A 27,371-nucleotide genomic window follows, 5' to 3' on the forward strand; every position below is an offset into this window, starting at 1 on the left:
TCATTAAAGGAAGCACTGCACTGATTCTTTGTTTATCTGTCATATAATTCTCTCAGTTAAAGAGACTGACAGTATTATTCTGCTGTTCATCTCAGACATTAAGGGGTATTTTTGTGGGGCCTGGATCTTTCAGCTATTTCTCAGCACAGGGAAGTGAGAAGGGAGGGGAAGCAGAGCAGACACAAAAGGCAACATTATTCCCCAGCGGATCTGTGCTACATCCTACTATGAATGGAGTATTGAAAAACATAACATTGGGGACTAGATTATTTTTCATCCCACATAACTGAGCCATTTGTCCCAGAGTTTCGAAAGGGATTTGTTGGTACAGTCTACAAATGAGATAGTTGTGGTTCTTGAGTGCTGTGACGGTGTTAAAATCCCCACCTCCCAATTGGATGCACAATGAGCTCTCTGTGGGCCTTTGGCCTTCTGTGCTGCACCTCTTCAGACAATACGACAAAGAAAATGGACTGGACCTGGATTGAGACGGCAGGGTGTGGAGTTGAATCTTTGGCTGCTGTCAAGTGTTGTTTGGTCACTAATCCTACAAAGGTTGTGTGTTAAATGTAGGTTCACAAGCTTCTACACCCTCCACCCCACTACAACCCCCTGCCTCCTGCTCTCCAAGGAGACGAGAGGCGCCCCTGCAGTGTCATCAGGTGCCTAAGCGTTTTGGAGGGTTCTAGTGACAGATTGCAGGAAGCAGCGTTTAGGTCTGACGATGGGGACCACAGAAAGCAGAAATGTCTTTTTGTGCCCCCTGGGCTCGGAATGTCCACTATCTCGAGGGGCCAATATCAAATTCTCCCCTCATCATCCCCTAATACACATTCCTGTGTAAGGTCAGGGGGAATTCTGCATCGGCAAAAAGACAAACAACCCAAGGTGGACTCATACACTGCAGTCTTCTGATGACAGCATCCTTCTAATCACACTACTGTGCGAGATTAGCTCGAAAATAATATGTACAAATTGATATTCAATCGTTCCAATATCCGCATTTCATAATATAGAAGTATTTTTATGTTATTGCTGTGTTATCCTATCTGTTCAGTGTCTTTCCACAGCACTATCTAGCTTGAGTTGTGTCAGTGAATCCCAATGTTCTGTCAGAGGGAAAATTCCCTTGATTATCGCAAACCTCGACCCAGGTGTCTAAATCTGTCAAGTATTCTCCAGCTGTTGATGATGTTTGGAAGCTTTGAAACAAAACCCTCTCCGCTGTAACCATCAGAGTAAAAAAAAACGTTACCTCGATTCTCTTGTTGCAGCCTGTTACCTGCTGCCAGGACGAAGCACGGCGGCCATTTTGTGCTTACAAAACAGCAAAGTAACTACACTCCCTGTTCCTGGTGTATTATTGGCAATAGCAGAACTTTTCAATGGCATATGTCCATGTCTGGGAGACTGGGGTTTCTGTTTGCTCTGATAAGTGTTTATGTGCCAACAGAACTTTCTTAACAGCTCTCATGTCCTTGGGGAGTGATATGCATCACATGATCCCTGAAAACAATTTCTTTTTGAGCTACAGGTTTTCCAAGCCTGACCTCCAACTACCATCAATACCTACTACAACAGGATAACAACAGCTGCAGGCTCTACCAGAGAAAACAATCCAATATTATAATTAGGCTACTCTGAACCAATACAAAATGCAGTGATTGTTTTGTAGTAGCTACAAATGTGTGTACCAAACTCCAGTCTCCCATAATTATGAGTGTTAAATCGCAGCGCAGGACTTTGGGAAGCCTGATGAGACTGTGTTCATGTGTGTGTTGCAGGCGGATGGTCAGTGAGGCAGCCATGCGAGGCCAGCGTGTGGTGGAGAACGAGTGTAGGTGCTGGAACCCGGCCATCTGGCTCCTGGCGTCCCTGCTGGGATCCCTCGTCTTGGTGGCCGTCAGTGTTCTGAGAAACGGTGAGTGTGTGAGTGGGGTTGGGTGAGACGTGAAGGCCACTTTTTCCAAGCAGCCTGACTGTAGGATTTTACCTGTCATGTTATACGTTTTATGATCAGGTAAAAAAAGTGTATTTTCACTGCATTTGGATGATATATACCCATTAAATGGCCAGCCGTTATCAGTATTCTAAAGTAGATGGTAAGAAGCGATGTAATACACCTACAAATAGGTTCTAAATAACGTTTTAATCTATTTACATGATAACTCACAGATTAACTCTAAACTTTTCACCAGTATATCGACTTAGCCCAATTTAGCAAAGCAAAATACCCTAGTGCCAAATGCCCTATCTCGGCATGTTAACAAATGTGTGTAGTTGCTCAAAAATGTAATTGGATGGTCCTTGATTCATGCCAAACCCTTCCACCAAATGTTATGAAAATTGGACGAGTCTTTTTTAAATCATGAGAAAAAAACAAAAGCATTACCTCATGATGGAGGTAACTTAAGGCTGTGCATGTTCACTACAAAAATATTTAAAGGATGGACGTTTCTTCAACAATATTTGTGGTGCGTCATTGTGAAATGTAACAATGTGAAATATATATGAAAAAATAATAGGCCTTGAAAGTTTGTTTGAAGTTTTAAAAAATGCTTTATAAAGTATTTCCTTTCCTACAGGGGTACATTTTCAGTCACTGGCCCAGGACCAGAGGTTGGTTGTGTGAAGATTGAAACTGATTCCCAAGCATTATCAAAGCAATTGTTTTCTAGTGAAAGATTAAACAAATGCCTATGTCCTTAATATTTTCACTTTCAATATGATGGCCTTTTTAATCTGAAGTTTAAATTAGGCCCATCAACATTTTGCAGGTCACTATCTGAGATGCTACTAATGCCATATACTGAAACAAAATATGACACATGAGTTGGTTTGTAGTGTGTCAGTGCTGAAACACATGTATAGGGCGTGATTAATTCTTCAGAAGCGGGTGGGCCTGCAATTTAACTCCCTGTTGCCGGGTGACCAAAAGTCAGCCTGCCCTCTTAACAAGTGATAGCTGGCTTAAAGCCCTGAAGTTATTTTGCAGTGAGCCCCGATCAATTCCACTCACTGGATGTTTTGGATCAACAAATGGGAGGGAACAGGAGAGAGCAATTCATTCAAATGTGTTGTAACCAACTTACTGCTTTTGTGTCTTAGCCAAGCCAATTATATCCAAATGCAACATTCTAACAGTTTTTTGTTTTCAAATTGCAGGAGACTTGAAAATAACCAGACGAGCTGTAAACAGTAAGTAATATTTAAGTTAATTGCGTTACCATTTTATGATCTTAAGAAAAATAACTTTTCTCCCTGGAATATACACCATAAAGTAACCTGCACTTGAAGCCATCCTTGAAGCTGTAAACAGATTTGTTACAAGCCCTTGAAGGTAAAATAGGTAGTTTTACTACATGCATACACTGTACATGTTTCAATGCCTCAAACAAACGGGAGAAGCCTGTGAATTGACCTACTTGTGTGTGAAGGGTAGAAAAATCCCTCTTGTGTCATTGTGAGTTATTGAAATCGGAGATATTTGTCTCCAGGCGTTAGGATGTTCTTAATAAAGGTCCAGAAACATCTTCCAGTGAGACTCTTGGGTCAATCTTTGTTGCGCCGAAACACGCACATCTGTGGAATGTTGCCACAAATGATCATTCAGATATACATCCCTCGGTGTTACGAAAGAAAAAAAAAAATCTGCATCCTGTTTAGAAATATATTTTGCAATTGAAGCGGTTCTTAATCACTTGCTGCCCCTAACGACTAGTTAAGAGTGAGGGGTTGGCAGTCAATGGCTCCTGTGTTGAAAGGACCAATATTGCTATTGTTACGTAGCCAAAATGGCGAGGGATGAGTTTGTGAAGCCTCCAGTGTTCCATGCAACTTTTTGAAGGAACTGTCCGGGTACTCATAGTGCTCTTAATGTTGCCATACTTTGCATGTAGATGCATTTATGCACTCAAAATAGCACATGCAAATACAGAAGTATGCAAATTGAGTAAGTTATTAAAAATAAGGGGATTTCCGAACTTGGTAGGATTCATCTTTGGAGAACAATGAATGCCTGTATAAAATTGAATGGTACTCATTCACTGGGTGTTAACTTTCCCTCACTTTCCATGCATTACAGCTTGCATGGCTAAAATCCATATTAAAAGAAATATGCTAACATATTTCAGATGAAGCTGAAGGTGTATAAACAGGCCACCAGTGGTTTCAGTATGTGTGTTACAGAAAAATAGATACAGTCAATAGAGAACTGTAACTATGGAAAGCCAAAGTCTTCTTTCAACAAATAATTGGACTTTCTCTCTGTCTCCCTTCATATCCCCTCCTCCCTCCAGTTTCAGCCGATATGCCGAAGCAGTACCAAGGTAAGCATGAGCAAGACATCCAATTTCACACCTGTCCCCACACTAATGTTCAGTAAGACATGTCTGCATCCGGCGATCATCCGTATGAAAACCAATGGCTGGCTGTATGTCAGTGACAGAAAGTACAGAAAGCACAGAAGCTAGATCAGTTTCTGGAGATTTTTAAACAAGGTCACTTTCACAGCTCTCCATTTCCCTAATCCCCTCTTATTTGCTATGTAATGTCCCGCCCTCCTGCATCCACGTCTCTCTTATCCAAGTTGAGTCATGTGCCTTATTGTGTGCCTTAACTTGGTAGGATTAGACTTTTTGCTATTAACTGTCATTACATTAGAGCTATGGAAGTCTGGCTTCTCATATCTTTTTTTCCAAACACATATTTAATATTTGTCAGACATTTAAGAAATAAAAGGCATCACATTTCTCAGTGAAATGGCACCCCTTCTAACCCATTTCTAGGATGCTGATAGGCCCATTAAATGGGCTGATATCATTCATAGAATGATCACATTTTTGTATTACAGAAGATAAATGACTAAAAACAGGCTAGATTTTGGTATCTGCAACATTCCGGTTTTGATATGTAGTCTTAGTGTTCCAATTCCAGAATTGTAACGCATTGGCTAAATTGAGACAACTATTGGTTATTGTCTAACAGATTGAGAAGGTCTTGGCCTGGACATTTGTTAGCTACACCAGAACCCCAGAAATATTGACCGCTGCAACTAGGGACATATCGCTATCGTACTGACCAAACCATCGTCAATATCCTCATCTCACTCTAAGGCAGGGGGAGAAGTTGTTTTTAAACACTGATGGCAACTCAACTGACAGACATTGTGTCCTTATCTTTCCTTACCAGTACAACTGGTTAACGGACTGAACAGGTGTGAGGGTAGAGTGGAGGTATTCTACAACAACTCATGGGGCACAGTGTGTGACGATGAATGGGACATGGTGGATGCCAACGTGGTGTGTCGGCAGCTAAACTGTGGAGTGGCTGTGGCAGTGGGCAGCAGCTCTAGGTTTGGACAAGGCACAGGGCCGATCCTGCTCGATAACGTAGATTGCAGAGGAAATGAAAGAAACCTCAGAGAGTGCCGCGCTCTGGCCTGGGGCGTCCACAACTGTTACCACTATGAAGACGTGGGTGTTACTTGCAGAGGTAAAGCTTTTTTGTGAATCATCTCTATATGCATATTCCTTAATATAGGACGAACTGATTAATATTCCTGCTATCTTTTCATTTTGCTACTAAAACCGTCAGTGGTGGGAGCAAAGGGTTTTCGCACAACACCGCCCCAGGAGAACTACGGTTTACGTAAGTACTCCCTGCAGTTTATCTTAATGAGACTGTTCTTCTGCCAACTTTTGTTCTTTAAAAAGGCATCAAGAAAAATGACTTAAACCCAGACACAAATATAATACATTTAAGATATTTGACAAGGGCCTATTTGAGAAATGAATACTTGTAAGCAAGATGTGTAAAAGGACAACAGTGAAACAACAGTACAAATAGGAAATTACTATAAAAACAAATCATAGTGGACTTTGACTACTGATATTCTTTTTCCTTTAACAATTTAAAACTGCAATATAATGTTGTTGTTTTTTTTACAGAGAGTGTATCATATACAATAACTACCTGTGTGTATGTTGATGCTTTGGTTTTACTGCCTGCAACTTAACTGTCTTGGATCGCTCTTTAGCTTGCTCAGCCAGACGAAAAAAAGGTAGCACTCAGTGGGTAAACAGTTAAGATTGAACATTGGACTTCATTCAATAAATTAATGCTAATGTCGCTACATATCTGCTAGATGTGCAAACACGGGAGGCTGTGGCTCAGTGAGTTGGCGTGCTGATAAGGGGATCAGAGGAGCACATTCATTCCCCACTGCAGTCAGCATGTCCTTGTGTCCCTGGGCAAGACACTTCATCCCAAAGTGCTTCTGTTGGGATTGCCCACAGTATTGAGTGCTTGTAAGTTACTTTGCATGTAACAAGTGACATGTAATGTAATGTAAACAAAAATGGCGCTTATCGGGTCTTTTCAAACCCCTCAAAGAGCTTTACACAGAGTCACTTACCCATTCACATCTCATTACTACAGAGCAGTACCACTTGCTCGAGGGAACAAACACTCATACACCGTTCGCCATCGGGAGCAACTCAGAGTTAAGTATCTTGAGGATACATTGACATGTTGACTGCAGGGGCGGTGATCAAAACCCACAATCATAGAAAATATCAGTTTTTTTCTGTCATTGTTCAAAATCAGAAACACTATCAAGGAGGTGGTATATGGTGGAATATCAGATGTTAAAACAAAATGAAGGGGCAGGTTTTATTAAATAAGGAGGTAAATTGGTTTCCAAAACATAAAATTCAATGGAAGGATATATTATTTCAGTTTGTTGAAACTGTCATCACATTTTACACAACATCAAAGGCTTTTGACCTCAGTTGAAAGTATCTTTTTGGAAACTTTACAATAGACCTCAAAGGCCGCTTAAATCCGATGCCATCCTTTTTGTGTGCTGGGTTTGCTTTTGTTGTGCTTGTTTTTAACTTTAATTCCCAAGAGGATCTTGAGAGACTTGAACCGAATTTTGTTAACACGTGACGTATCTGAAACCCACTGGGAGTGAAGTGAGGCCATCCATACTCATGGCTTTCTTTCAGGGAAGCACATTTTGAAAATTATAGACACACGAGTATGTCTATTGTCTCTGTTTGAGGTGTGTTTTTGTCGGGGCCGAGGCATTAAATGACAACATCTGTGCTTGGTGCTGTATAGTCCCGTTCACCTTAACTCTCATACTTCACAAGCCACAATATGTATAGTAGAGGCCCACACCCTTATCTTTTCCCTGTATTAATGTCTGCTGGTTGTTCACTCTGTTGTTACACAATATGCTCAAATCCATGCATCTAATTTGACAATATTAATTATAATAAAAATCAACAGACAAAAGATCTGTTGTAGAGAATATTTATTCAGTCCTTATCAATCGCTCCCCCTCTCTATCTTGGTTTAGGTGATGGCACCATCCGTCTGGTGGATGGATACAACTCGTGCCAGGGCCGGGTTGAGATCTTCTACCAGGGAGACTGGGGGACAGTGTGTGATGACGAATGGAGCTTTGAGAATGCCTGGGTGGTGTGCCACCAGTTAGGCTGTGGCAGAGCCATCCATGCACACAGTAACTCTTACTTTGGCTACGGAACGGGTCGGATTCTCCTGGACAATGTCAACTGCTACGGTTCTGAACAGGACCTGACTAGATGCAAAAGCCTGCCCTGGGGCAACCACAACTGCGGGCATCATGAGGACGCTGGAGTCACGTGCACTGGTACACTTCTCTTTATCATGGAACATGCATTAAAGGAACATGTCACCAACAAAATTACCATTGGTATCAATAACTCAATGTCTATTGTACAAATCATATCAAATCCGATTGGATGTGAAGAATGTATAATAGAAGTAATGTATGAGTTGTATCTTTGTTAGTAACAAGCAGTATTTGTATTAGTAGAAGTAGTTGTAGTAAATAGTAATATTTAATATTAGAAGTTGTATAAGGCTTTTTCATTTTACTTTTCTATCAACTCTAGGAACCAGCACTATACCTCCTTTGGTAACAGACAACCAGAGAGGGATTTGGGTAACATACACTAGTGAAGGTAAACACACAGCACTGTTTACATGTACGCAAGCACAGACAGCTTTTGTGGAAATACAGAAATAAATAAAATGGTTTATTTATTTCTGTATTTATAATATGAATGTACAATTTTGTGTATATACATTTAATTGATGTATGATATCTTTTTTATTAATTATTTTGTTATTTTTAATTGATTTGCTATTACTATTTATATTTTTACACATTCCTTTATTTATAACTTATTTATGTTTCCACAATTATTTATTTTATTATTTTTATTTATCTCTTGTAAAGATTACTGAAACAGTGAACTGCTCTGACTCCACAGCTAATTATGTTTTGGCATCAGCAGGTCTAATTAGCTTTGTTCGATTTTTTCCTCCACAGTAAAAATCAAATATGCTCTTCTAGCAAATGACCAACAGGGGGTGTCATTTCTTCCACCTGGTCTTTAAATGTATTCCACATCAGTGCCACATGAAAGAAAGATGAAAGATTCAACTTTATTGTCATTGCACAGAGTACAAGTACTAGGACAACGAAATGCGGTCTCTGCATTTGACCCATCCTAGTGTTAGAAGCAGTGGGCTGCCATTATGTACGACGCCCGGGGAGCAGTGTAGGTAACCAGTGTCTTGCTCAGGGACACCACGGTGGCACTTTGGTCTTTCGGGGGCTTGAACTGGTGACCTTCCAGTTCCCAGGCCAACACCCCTATGGACTTTGCCACCACCGCCCCATATCATGGTGGTGGATGTGTGGCACCGACTAACCTTACCATGATCGTAACAAACAGGTTTTCTAAAGTATTGAGAGTCTTAACATGTATTCCATCTTTCCTCCAGCAACAGAAAGCATTCCAGTCACCAATGCTCCAACTACAACGACTGTCACCACAACTGCCCAGACAAAAGGTAAAAATATTAAACTATATACACAATTACAATGTGTTTTATTATTGGATTGAGCAGGCTATATTATACCTTGTTTTGCGATTATCATAAAATAAACTGCAACGATGTACCTGTCTATTTATCATTATGCAGGCAACCCAACCATTCGTCTGGTCAATGGTAACCATAGCTGTGAGGGTCGTGTAGAGGTCCTATACAAAAATATTTGGGGGACAGTGTGTGATGATGACTGGGACATGTTCAACGCTAACGTGGTGTGCAGGCAGGTAGGCTGTGGCCCAGCTTTGGGGGCTATGACACAGGCTCACTTTGGCTTCGGTTCTGGTGTCATCCTGCTGGACAATGTGGAATGTAGTGGCTTGGAACGGGAGCTGTCCCAGTGCTCCCACCTGGGCTGGGGTCAGCACAACTGTCGCCATCATGAGGATGCTGGAGTTATCTGTGCACGTAAGTACCTAACATGACCTCTCTTACACCATGTAGGGTTAAAGTAGGCTCCATTTAGGCACACTGAACTATCCCTTTGAGTCCTCAACTCTGCTTAAAAGCTCATACTGCCTTTGCATCGGGTCATCTGTACTCACCCTGCTGAGCTGTCCAATTGCAATGCTTGACTGTAGTACTTTGAGGAGACAGCCCAGAGAGCATAAAAATTACAGAGGATGAGTCAAGGCACATCAACGTCACCGCCTGCATTCAGGCCAAATTCTACTTCTTTCTAGACTAAATCAAAGCACTGAAAGAGGCAATTTTACTTAGAAAGCACATGCATGGTTTTCGGTTTTTTAGAACTTGTTTTGATTATACATGGTTAAAGGGAGCCATTTTCAATCTGCCTCAATGTTGCTGCAAAGTGCATTTCTTTTACCTTAAAAGAACATTTGCATTTCTGTTGAGACTTGATATTTACCAGAGTATGCCCAACACCTAGTGTCCTCACTCTGCTTTCCTCTGCCTCCATTAGCTTCTAATTTTTACTATGGAAATGGACGTGACTTTAGAGCAACAGAGAAGATACCTGCCACCCCCACTTCAGAACCATCTGAAGGTAGGTTTAATTTATCTTCTACCACCACAAAATCAGCCCATTTCTCTATTCTGGGTTTACAATACAGATAACACTGAATTAATGTGATTCTAATTTTGTCTTTTGCAGGAATGCTGAGACTGGTGGGAGGCCAGCACCAGTGTGATGGTCGCATAGAGATTTACTCAAATTCTGAATGGGGCACAGTGTGCGATGATGCTTGGGATATCCCTGACGCTCAGGTTGTGTGTCGCCAAGTGGGCTGTGGCGAGGCCACAGCTGCTCGGGGAGAAGCTTTTTTCGGGCCCGGCACAGGCAAAATCCTGCTGGACAATCTCAAGTGCACCGGTATGGAGGGCACCCTGCAGGAGTGCTCCCATATATCCTGGAACGTGCACAACTGTGACCACTCTGAAGATGCTGGCGTCACCTGCTCACTGTCGTGATTTGAGCAGAACCACACTCCCATCTCCACCATGGGTAGGAAGTGGGCGTACTGAACCTGGGACTTGTATACATTATGTAAATAACAGCTTTCACATTGCTGAAGGAGTACTCCACCACCAACCACATACAAAAAAACTAATATGACAATATATGATGACATACTTTTAACTATATATGCCTATTAAGCACTTTATAAATAAATATATGATATAAAATACAATGTACACAGTTTTTTTTGTTTTGACAAACCAAAAATGTACTGTACGTGTGATTTTTTGTTAAGTTAGGTTAGGAATATCGGAGGAAGGGCAGTTTGGATGATGAGACACATGGGCTTCAGCTCCAATCTTTTTGCAAATATGTATGATATACCAAACAGAAACCTAAATGGGAACAAATGATATTCGAACATACAGTAAGATAACAGACACATACATAAATAAATGTGTTATATGTTGTGAATATGCAGCACATTTCTCTATCTACAAATAAACAATGTGCAACTTGTGTTCTGTTAACCCAAATATGAATAAATGTAACTACATGTGATAAAATATATGTTCAACATCTGCATTTGTCATTGCCTAAACATGTACTTCCATTTTGTATTCTTCTTTAACTCTGCACACAAATATGGCAATTCAACCATTTTAATCTTTTTCAAGGGAGAGGATTTTTGGGAATGCTTAAACAAGATGTCTTCATTTGCAGAGGAGAGTGCAAGATTTGTCCCAAAAAGCCAGGCTATTTAATTATTTGATACCGTTTGTAGCTAATAGGAACATGCTAATTGTTAAAATCATGCTTTAATCATTTTATGTAACCACCATAAAGAGCAACATTACTAACATCATGTAGTTGAGCAATGAGCTCAATCAAAATATTGAATCGTTCAATTTAGACAATAGAATACTGACAGCATAGCTAACCTAGCCACCTCAAAATCAGAACACCTTTATTAGTCCCACAGCGAGGACATTTACAGTACTCTGTGGCTACATGTAATAATAACAGTGTAATAGTAGCAAAAGCACAGAATTAAGTCAGCTAAGTGATTCTGAAGTGCGAGTTGGAAAATTTAGCTTACATTGGCCACATAGAGCTAATGGTTAGACTGACCAGGTATGCTAAAGCTATTGAAATTAACGTTTTATTAAAAATGAATTCCTAAGGGGAATAATGTAATTTCACAGACAAAAACATTTGTGAATAACTTAATTTAATGCCATTACATAGTTAAGAATTCTGAGAATATATTACTTTTTATTTATTTAAATTGTAGTTTCAAGTACATGAGTCAATCTATAGAACATAAAAACATAAAATAAATTAGGCCTACAGATATCTGTAGTCAGAGATTTATATACACTTTGATTACAAAAGTAACTTTTGTCTTGTTTTAAGTTGCCATTTTGCCTCATCAATAAAGATATATGAACACCTACAAATTAATGTGGTAAACAGAGGAGCTAAAATGATTACATCGTCAGTATGGCTTGTAGAAGACGGCGTGTTTTGATGACCCACGATAAAATGACTCAGCATTTCATGAGCTTGCTTCATAACTATAATCACTACATTTACCCAAAATGGCATATCCATGGTTACAAGGTGGTTTCACAAACAATTTAAATTGCATGAGAAAAACTAAATACTATTCTTATATCGTTAAGTAAAAGTTTAATGAAATAAAAAACAAATAATCCATCATTGGAGAAGTGCTTCTTTAAATGATAATTTGTCTGCACCTTTGTTTTTCCTCTGCCAAGCAACAACGTTGCAGGGATGTCAAACATAAGTTATGAAATGCTCTGTGGTCACAGGTGTGTCTCTATTTTATCAGATACACAGGTAAATCAGTCAATGAGACCCAGGGACAATGTTTCCTTGACTCTAAATCATTAATATAGAAATAATACATAAACATGTATTTTTTAATCCCTGTTCATCATGTTTTCTTTAAAGACAGGTCAACAGTTTCTCTTTAAGTTACTATACTTTGAAAAACATCAAATGTATTCAATAATTGTCCATTTGTCATATAGCTATGTTTATTATATCTTACCTGTTTTAAATCAAGAAAGAATAAATTACGGCTTGGGCCGCAATTAAGAAGTCTTTTTTTATGGTATTTCATTAGTTTTAGGTGTTGGAGTCAAATTGTAAATGTTTTTGTATAATACACAAATTATCTTCAATTAGTAAATACATATTGTAAATTCTTTACTTTCTGTTAAGTGTCAGGCCCCTTTGGGTCGTTTATTGGGGGTGTCCCATTGCACAAATCTCTATTATGTCTTGTGTTTGTAGTTGTATTTGAAATCAAGTTTGTTTAGAAATGAATTGTTACAAATCTGTTGGTATTGTACTTGAAAAGATGACCATATTTCTCTATGTCAAAGCTTGGCCTTGTGAGCGAGTGATGGGGCTCTGGGGCCCTGGGGCCCAGTGTGTTTGGCATTCGTCCAGATAGTGGTCAGTACAGGCCTACTTGGAAAGTTTGATAAAGCAATTCACTAGAGTACAAGTCAACGCTCTTAACGACCTCCTTTTACTTGCATATGTGCGCTGTAAACCCTACATTGCCTGCTCTAGGGCAATAGGCTGTGCTGTCATTTTCTCTTGACTGCCAGGCTCGTTACATCACTCCGTGAAGACACGCCTTTTTGGGTGGTGACAAAACCAAGGGAAAGTGCTCGGAGGGGGAGGGGTGTCCCGTCGGCAGGCACACAGACAGCAGGCAGCAGCTGCAGCAAGAAGGACCCGGTACCCGTTTCTCTGCATTAAAACATTCATATTAACGATCTTTACCTCCGAAGCACATAGGACAGCAAACACACACCATATCTAAAATGGTAGACCGCGAGCAACTGGTGCAGAAAGCCAGGCTGGCCGAGCAGGCGGAGAGGTATGATGATATGGCAGCTGCCATGAAATCGGTAAGTGGGCTTTCTATGTAATGACATTTTCTCTTAAAACTCTTATGTATTATCAGCTTCAACAAAGTATGTGTGAATTTGTGAGAGATGTGTAAAAGCTTGCTAACCTAGCATTAGGGCAGCAGACAAGGGGCTATGCCTTAGTGTCCGAGCACATTTGGACTCTAACCCGAATAAGACAAGCAAAATGGTGTATGAAAGTTATGATTAAAGATTACCTTTATGGCTAGGACATAACTGTGGGCAGGAAAAAGTAGTGCCAAAATAAGATTTGGGCAACATATATTTAAACAGGGCTGTTAGGCCCGTCAATCCTGTGCTCATATTATAACCCCTTTCCGCACATGTCTGGTATTAGAGAGACTATGTCGATAGGATAAGGTTAAATTAGAATAACTAATATGCGGTAAATCATAGGCTTTTATCGGCGGTGTAATGCGGTGGATTGTGGATGAAGTGCGGTCTGTTTGATCTTGGGGCGGTGCCTTTGACCAGGCTCCTTTAAAGAAACGGACAAACAGCTTGGTTGTAAAAGAACCGTGGGAGAAATATCACATAATATCGACAAGACGTGATTTTATGTTATTTCAGGGTCAAACGTGTGCTTTGACGCGAAATACTATCAAAATGAGCCCTTTGGAAGGTGCGCATATTGGCAGAACAGAGGACGAGCTATGTGGTACAATGATGATGAAAATGACATCGTAGGCTGATGGTCGCGTTCCGGTTTGCACGAGTAATAACGGGTCATTGATTTAATGTAAATTACGAGTTTATTTAGCGTGATATGGACTACTATAAGCCAGTGTTCCTCCTTTTGCCACACATTTGGTGCATTGAATAGCAATATTGGCTGAAGGTTGATGGCAATCGATTTGCGCAGAAGCTGCGCACAAAATACGAAGCGTCCACCTTCCAGACGTGGGTGTTGGTGAACGGACATCATTCCAGAAAGCTATGTAGGTGTCATATTGCAGCAAATGGTCGTTTTCTGTGCGCACACTGTAGCATGACGGGCTGCTTGGTATTAATCAATGCTGTGTAGCTACCCGCATCCCTGCGTCCTCGACCTCTTGCAGCAGGTTCCCACACAGAGGCGTGCCGCAGCATCTGCCAAGATGCAGCACAGGCCCGCCCGTAGTGCACCATTTCAAAGGCAGCGTTTCTCACAAAGGCTGCATCTCTCTGTATCAGTGTGTGTGGACAATACGAGAGGAAGGGACATAAATTCGGGTTGAGTAATGTTCTGAGCAGGCCTACTCTTCTTTATTAAAAAGAATGACCATTATATTTATGTGTAGGACTTCATTGTGTCTGTGGTTACTAACAGTGATAATACAAGACCTTCTGTATGCCTCTATATTCAAAAGGAGAGACATTTTTGGTCAATATCTCTATGATTTTCATATATTTACTTCTTCATTCCAAATAGTAAGACAATAAGTTCTATGGAACAGTAGCATCAACATGAAAGTCCAAGTACAGTGGCAGTGGTTGCGCTTAACAAAGGGGACAGCAAGATTAGTGGAACTTTATTCTACATCAGTTTTGTCTCCCAAGAGTCAACAAGTAAGCTGTCACCACTTTTAGAGTCCATGCTCGGCTCTCTAGGACCAGGCAGTAGTGGGTAATGCCGAAGGGGGGGCCGGGCTCCACCCCTTCAGATTTATGCCGAGTCAGAGAGAGAGCTGCCCCTCACCCAGCCAGTGTGTCTCTGCAGCACTGGGCACCGGGGTGTGTCTGCCTGCCTCGCCCATCATTTGAGGGGAATCCCTTGCTACTGCAGACTTTCTTTTTTTTTTACATCCAGCAAAAAGGTCCCAGGAGTGTCATTGTATGTCCTCGGATGTCTTTCCAAATACATTTTTTGGGGGCTTTGTGGGACATGACATGTCTGACAGCAGCCTTAGTTTCTGCTTGTCCTCTTTCTGTCTGTCTAGGGCGGCTATGAGCAATCAGTACCCGATCAGTGATGCAGACCAGGTTGCAGTTGCCTTGTGCAAGATTTGGAGCACAGATACATATATTATGCGAACAACTGAGTAATATTTAATACTTTGAAGAGCAAAAAATACCAATACCAAGCCAAATAAAATTATAGAGAAGGACCTTAATATTTGACCCATATATGTAAAATGAAATCTGAACTCCAGTATGCATATCTAGTGAAACTACATCATGGTATCCACTTGGACTCCAGCCGTTGAAATAGTAATGATTCCTGCAGTTATAAACTCAAATCAATAAAGCAGTTTTCATTTCTGAAATGCATTTATGTTAAATGTTAACGTTAAATGTTTTTCACCGGTACCTCTTAAATTACTGGTTAAGTTCAGGGTCAGAAAACCATTTTAGATGATGCATGCTGCTGCCTTCAGATCAACCACACAGATAGGTTTGACCTACATGTATTTCACTCCTTTTGCTTCGAAGCGGTGTTAAAGATCACAGCATTTAGCATCTAAGATTGCTAAGTAACAGAATGGAATTTAAATGTATTCGCAAATTTGTGAATCAGGGTCTGTTCATTTGTTGCAGCTCCTTTTCATGACAAGCTAAAAGGCTAACTAGGGCTGATATAACCCAGTGACCATAGCCAGTATAATGTGCTGATTCGACGAGATTGTTGTAAATTAGCCGTGACACACACACATACGCTATCACACACACAAACACACACCCTATTGTAGAGCGTCTAAGGAAGTGCATGGCACAGAGCATCAGGGCTTCCATCACACTTATGAACTGAATGCATTATTCGGTCATGGAAGTACGTTCAATGCATTTACAGGTGCATTTTGCTGCAGCTGCCCCATACACTGGATGTATGTCCAATATGAATTGAAAATACTATACTGTATATATAGTACTTGTGATCGATTAAATGAAAAACAATTTGAAGACACAAATGTCTGTTTTGTCTGTAAATTCCAGGGTAAAACAGAAAAGCTTATAATCAAACTGCGTTCATTAGAATCATTTTAAGTGTTTTACTAATGTGCTACACCTTTTACGCAGATATCTCCTCTCGTATTACAATATTGATGTATTGCCCAGCCATAGTTACCATCATTTATTGTTGGAGTGCAATACTCTATTATTTGAACATGTGACAGATATTGGACTTAACTACCCATATACTGTCTACCACGATATACTTAAATAAACCAAACAATATTTTATTTCTTAGAAGTTACACTTCAGCTAACACTGCTACTCTGAGGTCTGACACTGCAGCACTTGATTTGCCTGTTGCTATGGGAAACAACATAAGTTGGAGGAAAAACAGGGACTTTATCCACAATATTCTTCAAGCAATTGTGTTCTCACTGATTAAATTAAAACTCCTTGGGCTACTTGTGTCTTATTTTTGCTAGCGGACACATTTTAGATAGAAGATAATGTGGCATGTAGGAGTGATTTCCATAGGAGTGGGTGTGAGTAGGAAGGTGAAGGTTGATGGGAGAGATAGCTTCAACACCAGATAATATGTATTGTTTGTAAATGTAACTATAATGCTAGTTGTAGGTTTTTGAATTTGAAACTATGATGAGCCTCATTTTAGATACTGATGGACCAGGGAAAGAGGGAATATCCCCAGAACATTTCTGACATATTTCAGTCACCATTTCCTGTTTTCTGCATCATCTGCATCCCCGATTAGGAATTGTGTCCAGTGGGAACAGAAAGCTGCAAAGTCGACTTAATTTCTGAAGTATGAACATACTTCAAAACCTTATTCCAAATTGAATGAGTTCAGTAAATGTCATTTCAGGATTTCCTGAAATGAATCTTGACTCAGTGGTGAGTCATAAGGCACTACGAGAAACGCCCACCTTTCTCACCACACCACACACACTATATTCAATTACATTTCACAATACCTTTCTTGTTATTGCATCAAGATATAAACAAATTTCACCGACTTATTTTCCCTTTAGCAGTACGTTATAATCTTTTAGCATCACTGTGTTGGAATAATGTCTATTTTTTCCTTTTGCTTAGTCACTGTCCACGAGTGCAGGGACATAAATGCTAGCAGCATCATGATTCATAACATTGACACATCTACCCTGACTTGAAGTTGTGATATTGTTCAAAAGAAAGGAGGCAGATAAAAAAGGAATACATATGGAGTATGTGTCTGTTCCAGGCACTTGAAACTTCTCCTCAGCGAGCAGTGGGAAAACATGTACAGACTGGTGATTGGTTTTAGGATATTTACATTACTTTCATTTGGTGTCTCTAAACTACATTTATTTAAGCAAATAACTCATTACATTATTTCCCAAACCAAAAAAAAAGAAAAGAGCATGACGCCTTTTAAGTAAAACCGGTCATTTTAGGGTGTGGGGCAAATAAGAACTATCATCTTCAGAAGATTTTAAGAAGGAAGGGCTTAACTGAACAACAGACTTAACAGACCTTTATTCTCTCCCGTATTTTCATTTTGGCTAAGTTTGTGTTGGTTGAAGAATGGTTGAAGTTGTTGCTTTAATTGCTTTGGCACAGTGACAAGGGTTATTTCTATGGGATTTCACACCCCTGAATGAGTTTACAGAATTGTTAACAGACCTGGAAAGTATGATAAAAGTGATTTCAACAAGGGAGGGATAGCTAAGAGATGACCAACCCTACAAATGCAAGTGTGAAACATCAGCATGAGCACTTTTTGGTCACAGTGAGTTTCCTGTTTATAATGACAGCAGAGAGCTACAACTAACAGACATGCTTGCATTAGCCTAACTTGCTCTTAAAAGATCTGCACATTGTCCTCATTTGTTTTAAATGATCAACCATTAAAGTAATCACAGAAAAAAACTAATGTCATATGTGGTAGCATAGCAACAAAGATCTACTCAAAACTCCCACTACACCACCATTACTATACACATACACCGCCTTGCATCCCCCTTTCTTAGCACTGAGGCTCTAGCCCTGTTCACACTGCTCGTGGCGTCAGGTAGTCCACACTGCCATTGTGCTCTGCTGCCTAAAAAGAGGCTTGGCGGGGGGGTTGTCACATCAGGTCAGGGGAGCCCGGGGAGTGAGAGAATGAGCAATATATAGACAGAAGCAAAGCGTGAAACTGGAAGAAAAATGTGAAGCTGTGGGACATCGGCAAGCCTGCATTATGTGTGAATTTTAATGTACTAAATGGAAATGTAAGGCTGTGCACATTGTGGTCTAACCCAGACTGATATTCTTCTAGCCTTCAGCCCTTGCAGGGTCTCTCCTGAGGATATTAATGGTCATGCGGAGAGCTGTCAAAAAGGAAGTTATTGATTGTCATGCCTTGCCTTTGTTTGCACTAACACTCAGTTGTTTGGAAGTTTGACTGCCTTGTGCAAGGATGAGTCACGAGAGCAGGCGCGATTGATGAGCTTTATGGGTAGACAGAGCTCTATTGTCATTGCCCGCACCACAGCTTCCGTCAGGGCTTTCTGTTCACCCTGCAGCCTTCTGAAACAAAGGCATCCATGTTTTTACAGGCGTGTTGTTTAGGCCTTGTTTTTCTGACCTTTCTGTTGCTCCAGCACTGACCTCTTCTGCTTGCTGCATTTGCTGTAGGTCGGATTCTTGTTTACTCTAATTGTAATTTAATGGGCTAAGGCATTGAGTCCTTTGGAGCTGAGGCTGGGATCTAGCAATGAATAATAGGGGGCAGGGGGGCTTTTTTCTGTGCTTGTGAGTGGGATCATTACGCAACAGAGGTCATTTAATTGTTTGCCTGTCTTCAAACTTCTACAGTACAAAGGTTATTTTTCATATCAGTTGTATATTTTTACAACGTCTTGTGAAGAAACACTCCTTTGTGAACAAGCACACACACAAGAGGATGCATTGTTCATTCCACTGCAATAAAGTAAGGAGCGGAAAGGACGATGTTTGGTTGTTGTGGCAATGTTACATAACAAGACATGGCTTTTTCAAATTCACAGGGATGTATCCTAAAGGGGACATAAAACTCAACTGAAAATACCGGGGCAATTTGACCACTTGTTACCGTTTGGACCAATTAGATTATTTTTAGATCCTGGTTTAGCATGCATCACTCCAGCTATTTAGCACCTAACAGAAAGTGCAGGCAAAGCTGATGGCATGTAATGTTGCAAGTATTTGTTAAGTAACCCAAAAATGTCGACAAATTGAAATAGTTACCTAATGATGGAGCTACAGAAAGGTCAAGGGATCTCTAAAGCCTGTAAATATTCACCTCTTGGGATATCTAATACTTATTGTTCAGTTCACAGCCATCCATTCAATATTTGTAAAGATATGTGACTCAGATCAAAACAGCAAAAGTAAGGAGATCACCAAAGACATTTTGTTGGATTACCAAAATTTACAAATTTACCAGTTATGATATTTTACTCTGAATCCAAAATGCCCTTGAATTAATGTACCAAATCTCTTTGTAGAGAGGAAAGTTCATGGGTTGTTCAAATGAAAACGGTGTATCCTCTGGGCACCAGGAATGTACTCTAGACATTTGATGGTCGACCAACATCACCTTGTTGGCAGGATTGACGTGATAAAGTCCTCCAATGTTTCACATGCAGGCTTGTGTCCTGTAACTACCAAGGCAAGAAAATAATGTTTCTATGGCTGACTGACAGTGTAAGGTTTGGCTGAAAGGTGTGAGATATGAAATTGCTTGTTCGCACTTATCCCCTCCTCACAGTGCTGTAGCATTCTCCATACCATCAGCCATGTCAGCATCCTTGCCATTAGTCGCTTGTGGCCAGCATCTCCAGCAGGGATTGTATAGCTCTCATAAAACAAAGCAGACTTAGCCATTGCCATGGAAACAGGAGATTGCATCAATGGTTACTCTTTGCCTTCATTTCCCTCCCCTTTGCAGGCGTCTCATTAAAGAGGGTGATAACGTCTGTGGATGTATATAAGGACTTGTGTGCTGAGAATGAGTTCATCAGATGAACACATGATTAGTCATAGGTTTGTATCAATAGAGACTGTAGTAACGACTGGACCAGGGATTAGCAGCTACTGTGTGTCACTGGAGTCTAACCAAAGAACAATGATTCAGCTGTTAGCTCATCGTGACTGTGATGCACCTCAGAAGGTCAAAGGTTTAAACTCTGTAGTCTTTGAGCAAGGATGCTGTGTACACATGCAGCAGGTCATAGTTTCCACTTTTGAAGTATTTCAAAATCTACTGAACTGATATGATTGAAATGTTATACAGACATTGATGGTTCCCAGTCCATGAATGGCTTTCTGACTTGACGCAACCATGAGGATTAGATCTTTACTAGCAAATTTAAATGTCCCCCTGTGGGACCAATAAAGGGATTCTGATTTAGTTTTAAACACAAATATTTCTCAAACAAATGGATTGATTGCCATGACTTTTACCTTAGGGTGTTGTGACCCCCAAAGGAGCAATTGTGAGAACTAGTGATCTCTTAATGTTTTAATCTAGTACCATCATCTGTTTAGAATTTATGTTTGTCCAATACTTTAGCAATGGCCAAATATGCTATCTTTCATTCCCATCAGCTCAGTCTCTGTGTTTACTGCTGATTAGCAAATGTTAGCATGCTAACACACTAAAATGGCCAACATGGTACAAACTTTTTGCTAAATATGAGCAAGTTAACTTGTCATTGTTACCACTAATACCAAATCAAATGTTTCTGCGCTTCAGAGTTGCATTTCAGATTTTTCTAAAAAGGGAAGTGTCTTTATTATTGTACTTCTTTTCGGGGGCAATATATCAAAAGCAAAGCAGTTTTGAAAGGCTCGCTTAATTTCCCTATTTAAAGAAGGAAATATCAGTTTATACCCGGGATTTAGTTGTTGACCAATATAGTGTTCAGTAAGGGCATTGTGAAGAGCCCTTCCGTGTGATAGGCTGGGGCCCCCAGCTTTGCTACGCTTATGGAACTGAATTCTGTACTAAAAAGAAAGTAACAGCAGGCTTTACACTCAAAAGGTCTGTAAAGATTCTTCTGCTGCACAGTCCCAGTGGGGTATAAAGGATTAAATCCTCCAGCCGGACACAGGCCTGTCGAAACTAAACAAAACCAGCTTTCAGAGCTCTGGACATCCAATCAGCAATCCGCTCAGAGGATGATGTCAGAGATCTGCTGTTGGGTGTTGCACAGTTGTTGTCCAACAAATTGTGATTGAAGAGCACAGAGGATTAAATAGTTTTTCCTTGATAGATAGAATCGGAGGATGAAGCCCTCTTTATTAGTCACATACATGCACACAGCAGAGCACACACAGTGAAATTGGTCCTCTGCATTTAACCCATCCTAGTACTAGGAGCAGTGGGCAGCTATTGTGCAGCGCCCGGGGAGCAATGGGGAGGGGGGATTGGAGGTGTCTGGTGCCTTGCTCAAGGGCACCACAGCAGGGCCTAGGAGGTGAACTGGGACCTCTCCAAGTAGCAGTCCACTTTCCATATTTTTTCAAGTCTGTTCGGGGATTGAACCGGCGACCCTACGATTCCCAGTCCAAGCCCCTACTTACTGAGCCACTGCTAGACAAATTGCGTACTTGATATGTTACAGCTTGGAACTGTCCAATTGTCGGGCTGTTCCAATGTTGTTGAGACATATCGTCACATGTTTGACAAAAAGACAACATAAATACACATGCTAACTCCTGCTCATTTATTATTTCTTCAGGTCACAGAACTGAACGAAGCACTATCCAATGAGGAGAGGAACCTGCTCTCTGTGGCCTATAAGAATGTGGTTGGGGCGAGGCGTTCTTCCTGGCGCGTCATCTCCAGTATTGAGCAGAAAACATCGGCCGACGGCAATGAGAAGAAAATCGAGATGGTGCGTGCCTACCGGGAAAAGATCGAGAAGGAGCTGGAGGCCGTCTGCCAGGACGTGCTCAACCTGCTCGACAACTTCCTGATCAAGAACTGCAACGAGACGCAGCACGAGAGCAAAGTGTTCTACCTGAAGATGAAGGGCGACTACTACCGCTACCTGGCCGAGGTGGCCACGGGGGAGAAGAGAGCCGCGGTGGTGGAGTCCTCCGAGAAGTCCTACAGCGAGGCCCACGAGATCAGCAAGGAGCACATGCAGCCCACCCACCCAATCCGCCTGGGCCTGGCTCTCAACTACTCCGTCTTCTACTATGAGATCCAGAACGCCCCAGAGCAAGCGTGCCACCTGGCCAAGACCGCCTTCGATGACGCCATCGCCGAGCTGGACACCCTGAACGAGGACTCCTACAAAGACTCCACTCTCATCATGCAGCTGCTACGAGACAACTTGACGCTCTGGACGAGCGACCAGCAGGACGACGAGGGAGGAGAGGCCAACAATTAAATGGTCCCAAACCTCATTCTGCCAAAACAACACAACACGCGCGCTCACAAATGATGACAAAATAATAATACTAGTTAAACAATTCTTAGAAATTTAAAAAAGAATCGGGAGTGGGGGGAGGGGCTGTTGGAACATTGGAGGCCAATTTAGCGGATGGTACTAACGTGGCTGCTGTTCTTCATTTTTCAACAAATTTTAAAAAGTTGGAGACAATTTTAGTTGGAGTAATTACCTAAGATTAAAAAACAAATAAAACAATGAAACCCCCTCCTTGGTAGCCTCTGCAGCATTTGCCAAAATACCACTATAGAAGCAGGAAGTATGTCATTCATCGCAGTGTGACTATTGGGTAATGATGCCTTCACACTGGCAGAGACTGGTCTTATCGCGCAAATGAAGCTGAGCTGTCCTATTGTATTTGGTGAGGGGAGGAGCATTCAGAAATTGGGTTTTCGGTGCTTGAGCAGCCAGAAAATTAGAGTCACCTCGAATGTCATGGCCTTGCTTAGTGAAAGAGAAAGACTAGGGAGGAAGCGAGCGAGAGAGCAGAAGGGTTGCAGAGATGAAGACTGAGCTTTTTTAAGGGGGTGTCCAACTTCATTGTGTAACTTCAAATATGCACCGACATCTTTAGTTGCACCACACTATGATCATTGAGTGGAAAGCAGGTCGTCTCTGTTGATGAAGATGACAAATGTTTTTGTTTGCTTTGTGTCAGTTATGTGTCCAGCGCAGTCATACAGTCATACTGTAACTAAAAATACAAATTCATGAAGTAAACTTAGTGCAGCGTGTCCCTCTCATGTGCTGATGTGCTTTATTCAATAAATTAACTGTTTATCGACACCTAATTCTTATCGTCAATATTTTCATTACTATAACAACTTCTATTGGCTCCGTGTAGGAAACAGTTCCAGATAGCAAAGTAAGATAAAAGGACATTTAAAAAAAAGAAAGTGGTGATTGAACATTATCATGATTCCACCCTTATTCAAAACACTCAGTAGGATCTCTGAAACGGCACCTGAAACCACATACTTGATGAGTATTGTTTGTGGACAGAGCACATGCAATGTTAAGTGGAAGCTCTAAAAGCAGATTTGAGGTTTGTGGATTTACTTTGTCTTCAGTTACTTCTTGGTCAAGAAATGCACTTGCCTATTATACTGTTTCTTCAGTGTAAGATGATAACTGCTCCAATATTCTCCATAATACAATATTGTGCATGCTGGTGATGTATTTATACAGTAGCTTCAATTTATTAACTTATACTGTAGATGTTATGTATTCATATGAACATGGAATTACTAGACCTTAATCAGATTATTTTCTATTTATTTCTTTTTATCGCAATTGTTAGCTAGACCTTATTTTAATCTGTGTTTTCTTTACTCCATTTGCTGAAGTACGCTATACCAAAACAGTGATTGTTAACAATAAATTGATCTGTTAAGGACATGGCTATGGTCACATGCAATTCTTGGTAACGGTGACAAAATTGAAGTAAACATTGACTTGTGAAAGAGGCAGTGTGTGTGTTAACTGGACACAATGGGAGTAATGCAGCATCATATAGCGTTACGGTCTCAGATGGTCTGTCATGGGTTAGTCCAGGGGCAGTATCAGCTGAATTAAAATACAATAGATTAAATTTAACAGTGAAACAATGCAAACCAGAAAATAATCTTAATTATATTTGGCTTACAACTGACACAAGTTAAGTGAAATGTAAGTATTTTATGACCCATAAATTCAACTTAAACTGAGAAATACAACTTATAGTGGATACTTTACTTTAGTAATGCAAACAATAACAAAGTCAATATTGCATTCTACTCCAGTAGAAGTACAGTGTTTGTTCAACAAAGTGTTTTCTGCAGAATGCATTTAAGCATTGGTGGTTCTTTACATTACAACTTGGTAATACCATGGTTATAGATGAATGATGAAAAGGTAATAATACCAGCGTGTAAGAAAAAATAAATCAATAATACGTATTGGATGGTAATTAATCTAACTATCATTGGTGCCAAACAGTAACACTTGGCAAAAACATTGAAAGATGGCAATTAGGCAAACTTATTTGCGGCTAACAATACAATTGTTGTATAAGGGCAATATTTTTGATTAGGAATATGGTGAAATTAATAATTATAATAATCCCCTCATAAAATTACAATATCATAATGCTAAAATCAACCCTCCCTTAGTTTCCAAACTTTCCTTTTTGTTTCAAGGTAATAAACAGCTTCAAAATGTAGGACTACCCTCCAACATTGTGTAAAAAGCCGTTGTAGTTCATTAGCTTCATGAAGACAGATGCAATGAAGAGCAACTCATCTCAGACAAATGACTTTCAAACAGGAGGGAACAGCTGTCAAGAAGTTCAAAAGTTCCTTAAAAACATTACATAACATGCCAGTAGAGGCTTTAGACAGCCATTGGTTGAAGTGTTATAAATAGAAACGCCTTGTATTTCATGAAACACTACTGTCACCTAAAAGAAAAAAAGCTATTGCTAAATACAGTGCAAAAGGTAGGTTCAATATTTTTTATGTTGCTCACTGCTGATTACAAAACATTGACACAATCAGGTGTGAAGGCTTAACAATAGATGGACAAAAGCATCAAGTTTGTAAAATCATTTAAAACTTAGATTTACAAAAACAGAAGACAACAGTACTATGGTTCTATCTAATTTGATACCCAAATATATATTTTTGATAGACTGCTCGTCTCTTTAATAAAACCAAATCCACATATGCCGTCAGCCTCCTGCTGTTGTTGACTGTAATAAACAGACGTGGAAATAGCCTTGACATGATATATGATGCCAATATTAAATTAAAGAGGAAATAAATGACGAAATGTCAATGCATACAGAGTGGAACAACATTCATAGCATCAGCCTTGATGTCAACACTAAAAATTCTATCAATTAACGCTACTTTGCAAGATGAGCCTACAACTTATCACCAATATCAACTGTACACCGCCTTCTTCTGTGTAACCTCACAAGAGCTAACCAGAAAAAAGATTATTTAGATGATAAAACAAACAGGACCGACCTTAATGGATACGCTGTGTTGCTGAAACTCCCCTGTCTGACCGGCCGTCTGCAGGTCTTCTTGTGCATCACCAACTCCTCCTCAGTCCGCTTTGGGTGCAGCTGCTGTTATTTCCATTCCTACAGCAGAAGCAGAATAAAGCCAGTATTTTCTCTTTCCTGCAGCTCTCCTTAATTCAAAATGATTTGAACTGAATGAGGCTCTGCAGTCATATCAGGAATCATTGTCAAAAACAGCCAAAAGGCCTCACAGATCATATTAAAGGTTCCATTTTACATGTGTAGATGTGGAAGTCAATGCTATCGGATCCACCATAGCATGTTAGCTTTTCCAATTGCTGTGTATTATCCAGGGTGTTGAACACAGGGTGTTACATTGACACATGAGCTAAAGCCAGGCTGATATCAGCATGCTAACTTCCTCCCAATGACAATGCTGAACATTCTAATGTGGAGCAGGTTTAATGTTACCATGTCCAGCATTTTACTTTTAGCATGCTAGTATTTGCTAATTTAAGTTAGCATCAGTGAACAACGTGTTTCCAACTCATCCTGAAGGGGACATGATGTCTGTAGCCTACCAGGTCTTAATCATTCTGTTTGCTGTCAAAACATTTCTGTATTGATCTTGACAGGTGGCAGTGTGAGTGGACCATTGATTTTCCATGTTTAAAATAGGAGAAACACACACATTTCATGAAGTTTTTAGGGTCATCTGCAGACATTAAATGAGAAAAGCCCTCACAGAACACAAAACACTGCCCTTCCTCCATTTTCTTGGAGAGTGGAAACTGTTTTGCTGGCCTCCAAAACGTGTTCTACCCTATCCGCTGGTTTCTGTGGCCAATCAGGGAGCAGCTCTGGAATTAGTGCCACTTAGACCCAGCTGGCTTCAATCTCCCTTACTAATTACACATTATGAGGGCTTTTTTTTCTCTTCAGTAATATCATTTAATAAGTAGGTTGCTGGAAAAAAATCCCAACAAATACTAAGAAATAAAATCAAATCAAAGTTTGGCTGCATAAACCATGTATTTATTACCCATTTTCTTTTTTTAATGTTCTGTATCTTGGACTAAAGTAAATTAAAAAACAACTCTGTTACTAAATCAAACATCAATAATTGCATTTTATGTTTTAAAAATCAAAACAAAACACAAATGGCAATCTCAATGTGACGCTACATGAAAATCTGGGATTTTCTTCTCTGGCATATTTTCACAGAATTGAAAGCAAATCCATCAAATAGTTATTTCATAATATGAATGTTTAAATGTTTCAGTCTGAAACAGGGTTTAAAGTGCCTGGAGCCATTTTTCTGAATGGCTCATAAAGACTTGAGTTCAGTTCAAGCACTTTTAACATGGACAGATTTATACTAAATGTAAATCCTCTCTGAGAATTAATAGGATAATGTCCTTATTATCGTTTTGAGTTGTTGATGACAAGCTGAAAAAAAACTGCTATTATCTGAGAAAGTAAATTCATGACGCACTCCATCACATTGTTGCATTATTCATAAAAACCAGACAGGACCAGACACAGCCTTCCTAACACAAAAACTGAAACAACATTTATACATTTCAATGCAGGTAAGTCTAGTGAAATAACAAAGCTAACTCTGTCTTTCATCATAATTACATTTCATCAAACCAGGAATG

The 27,371-nt window shown here is 40.2% G+C and overlaps 2 protein-coding genes and 1 long non-coding RNA gene across 3 annotated transcripts in view; 2 read left to right on the plus strand and 1 right to left on the minus strand.

The window, feature by feature from the left end:
* LOC134872309 (uncharacterized) overlaps positions 1 to 26,526 on the minus strand; it is a 31,283-nt gene extending 4,757 nt beyond the window's left edge. Inside the window, exons 1-2 of the long non-coding RNA XR_010166790.1 lie at positions 26,402 to 26,526; positions 25,712 to 25,830 (exon numbers count right to left, since the gene is read on the minus strand). This is a non-coding gene — a long non-coding RNA (uncharacterized LOC134872309). The remainder of the gene's footprint in view (positions 1 to 25,711; positions 25,831 to 26,401) is intronic.
* Positions 1,694 to 10,855, plus strand: LOC134872593 (scavenger receptor cysteine-rich domain-containing group B protein). Its single transcript, XM_063895968.1, has 11 exons — positions 1,694 to 1,921; positions 3,166 to 3,198; positions 4,299 to 4,328; positions 5,191 to 5,493; positions 5,596 to 5,649; positions 7,367 to 7,681; positions 7,947 to 8,015; positions 8,845 to 8,913; positions 9,046 to 9,360; positions 9,878 to 9,961; positions 10,070 to 10,855. The coding sequence occupies exons 1-11, from the start codon at positions 1,717 to 1,719 to the stop codon at positions 10,384 to 10,386; spliced, it is 1,794 nt and encodes a 597-aa protein (XP_063752038.1). The 5' UTR covers positions 1,694 to 1,716; the 3' UTR covers positions 10,387 to 10,855.
* Positions 13,086 to 24,101, plus strand: ywhag1 (3-monooxygenase/tryptophan 5-monooxygenase activation protein, gamma polypeptide 1). The gene is made up of 2 exons (XM_063895563.1): positions 13,086 to 13,326; positions 21,987 to 24,101. Exons 1-2 carry the CDS (start codon positions 13,240 to 13,242, stop codon positions 22,641 to 22,643), a joined length of 744 nt encoding a protein of 247 aa, XP_063751633.1. The 5' UTR covers positions 13,086 to 13,239; the 3' UTR covers positions 22,644 to 24,101.
* Positions 26,527 to 27,371: the final 845 nt, after the last annotated feature.

The sequence above is a fragment of the Eleginops maclovinus genome, chromosome 11, assembly GCF_036324505.1.
Source record: "Eleginops maclovinus isolate JMC-PN-2008 ecotype Puerto Natales chromosome 11, JC_Emac_rtc_rv5, whole genome shotgun sequence".
Classification (NCBI taxonomy): domain Eukaryota; kingdom Metazoa; phylum Chordata; class Actinopteri; order Perciformes; family Eleginopidae; genus Eleginops; species Eleginops maclovinus.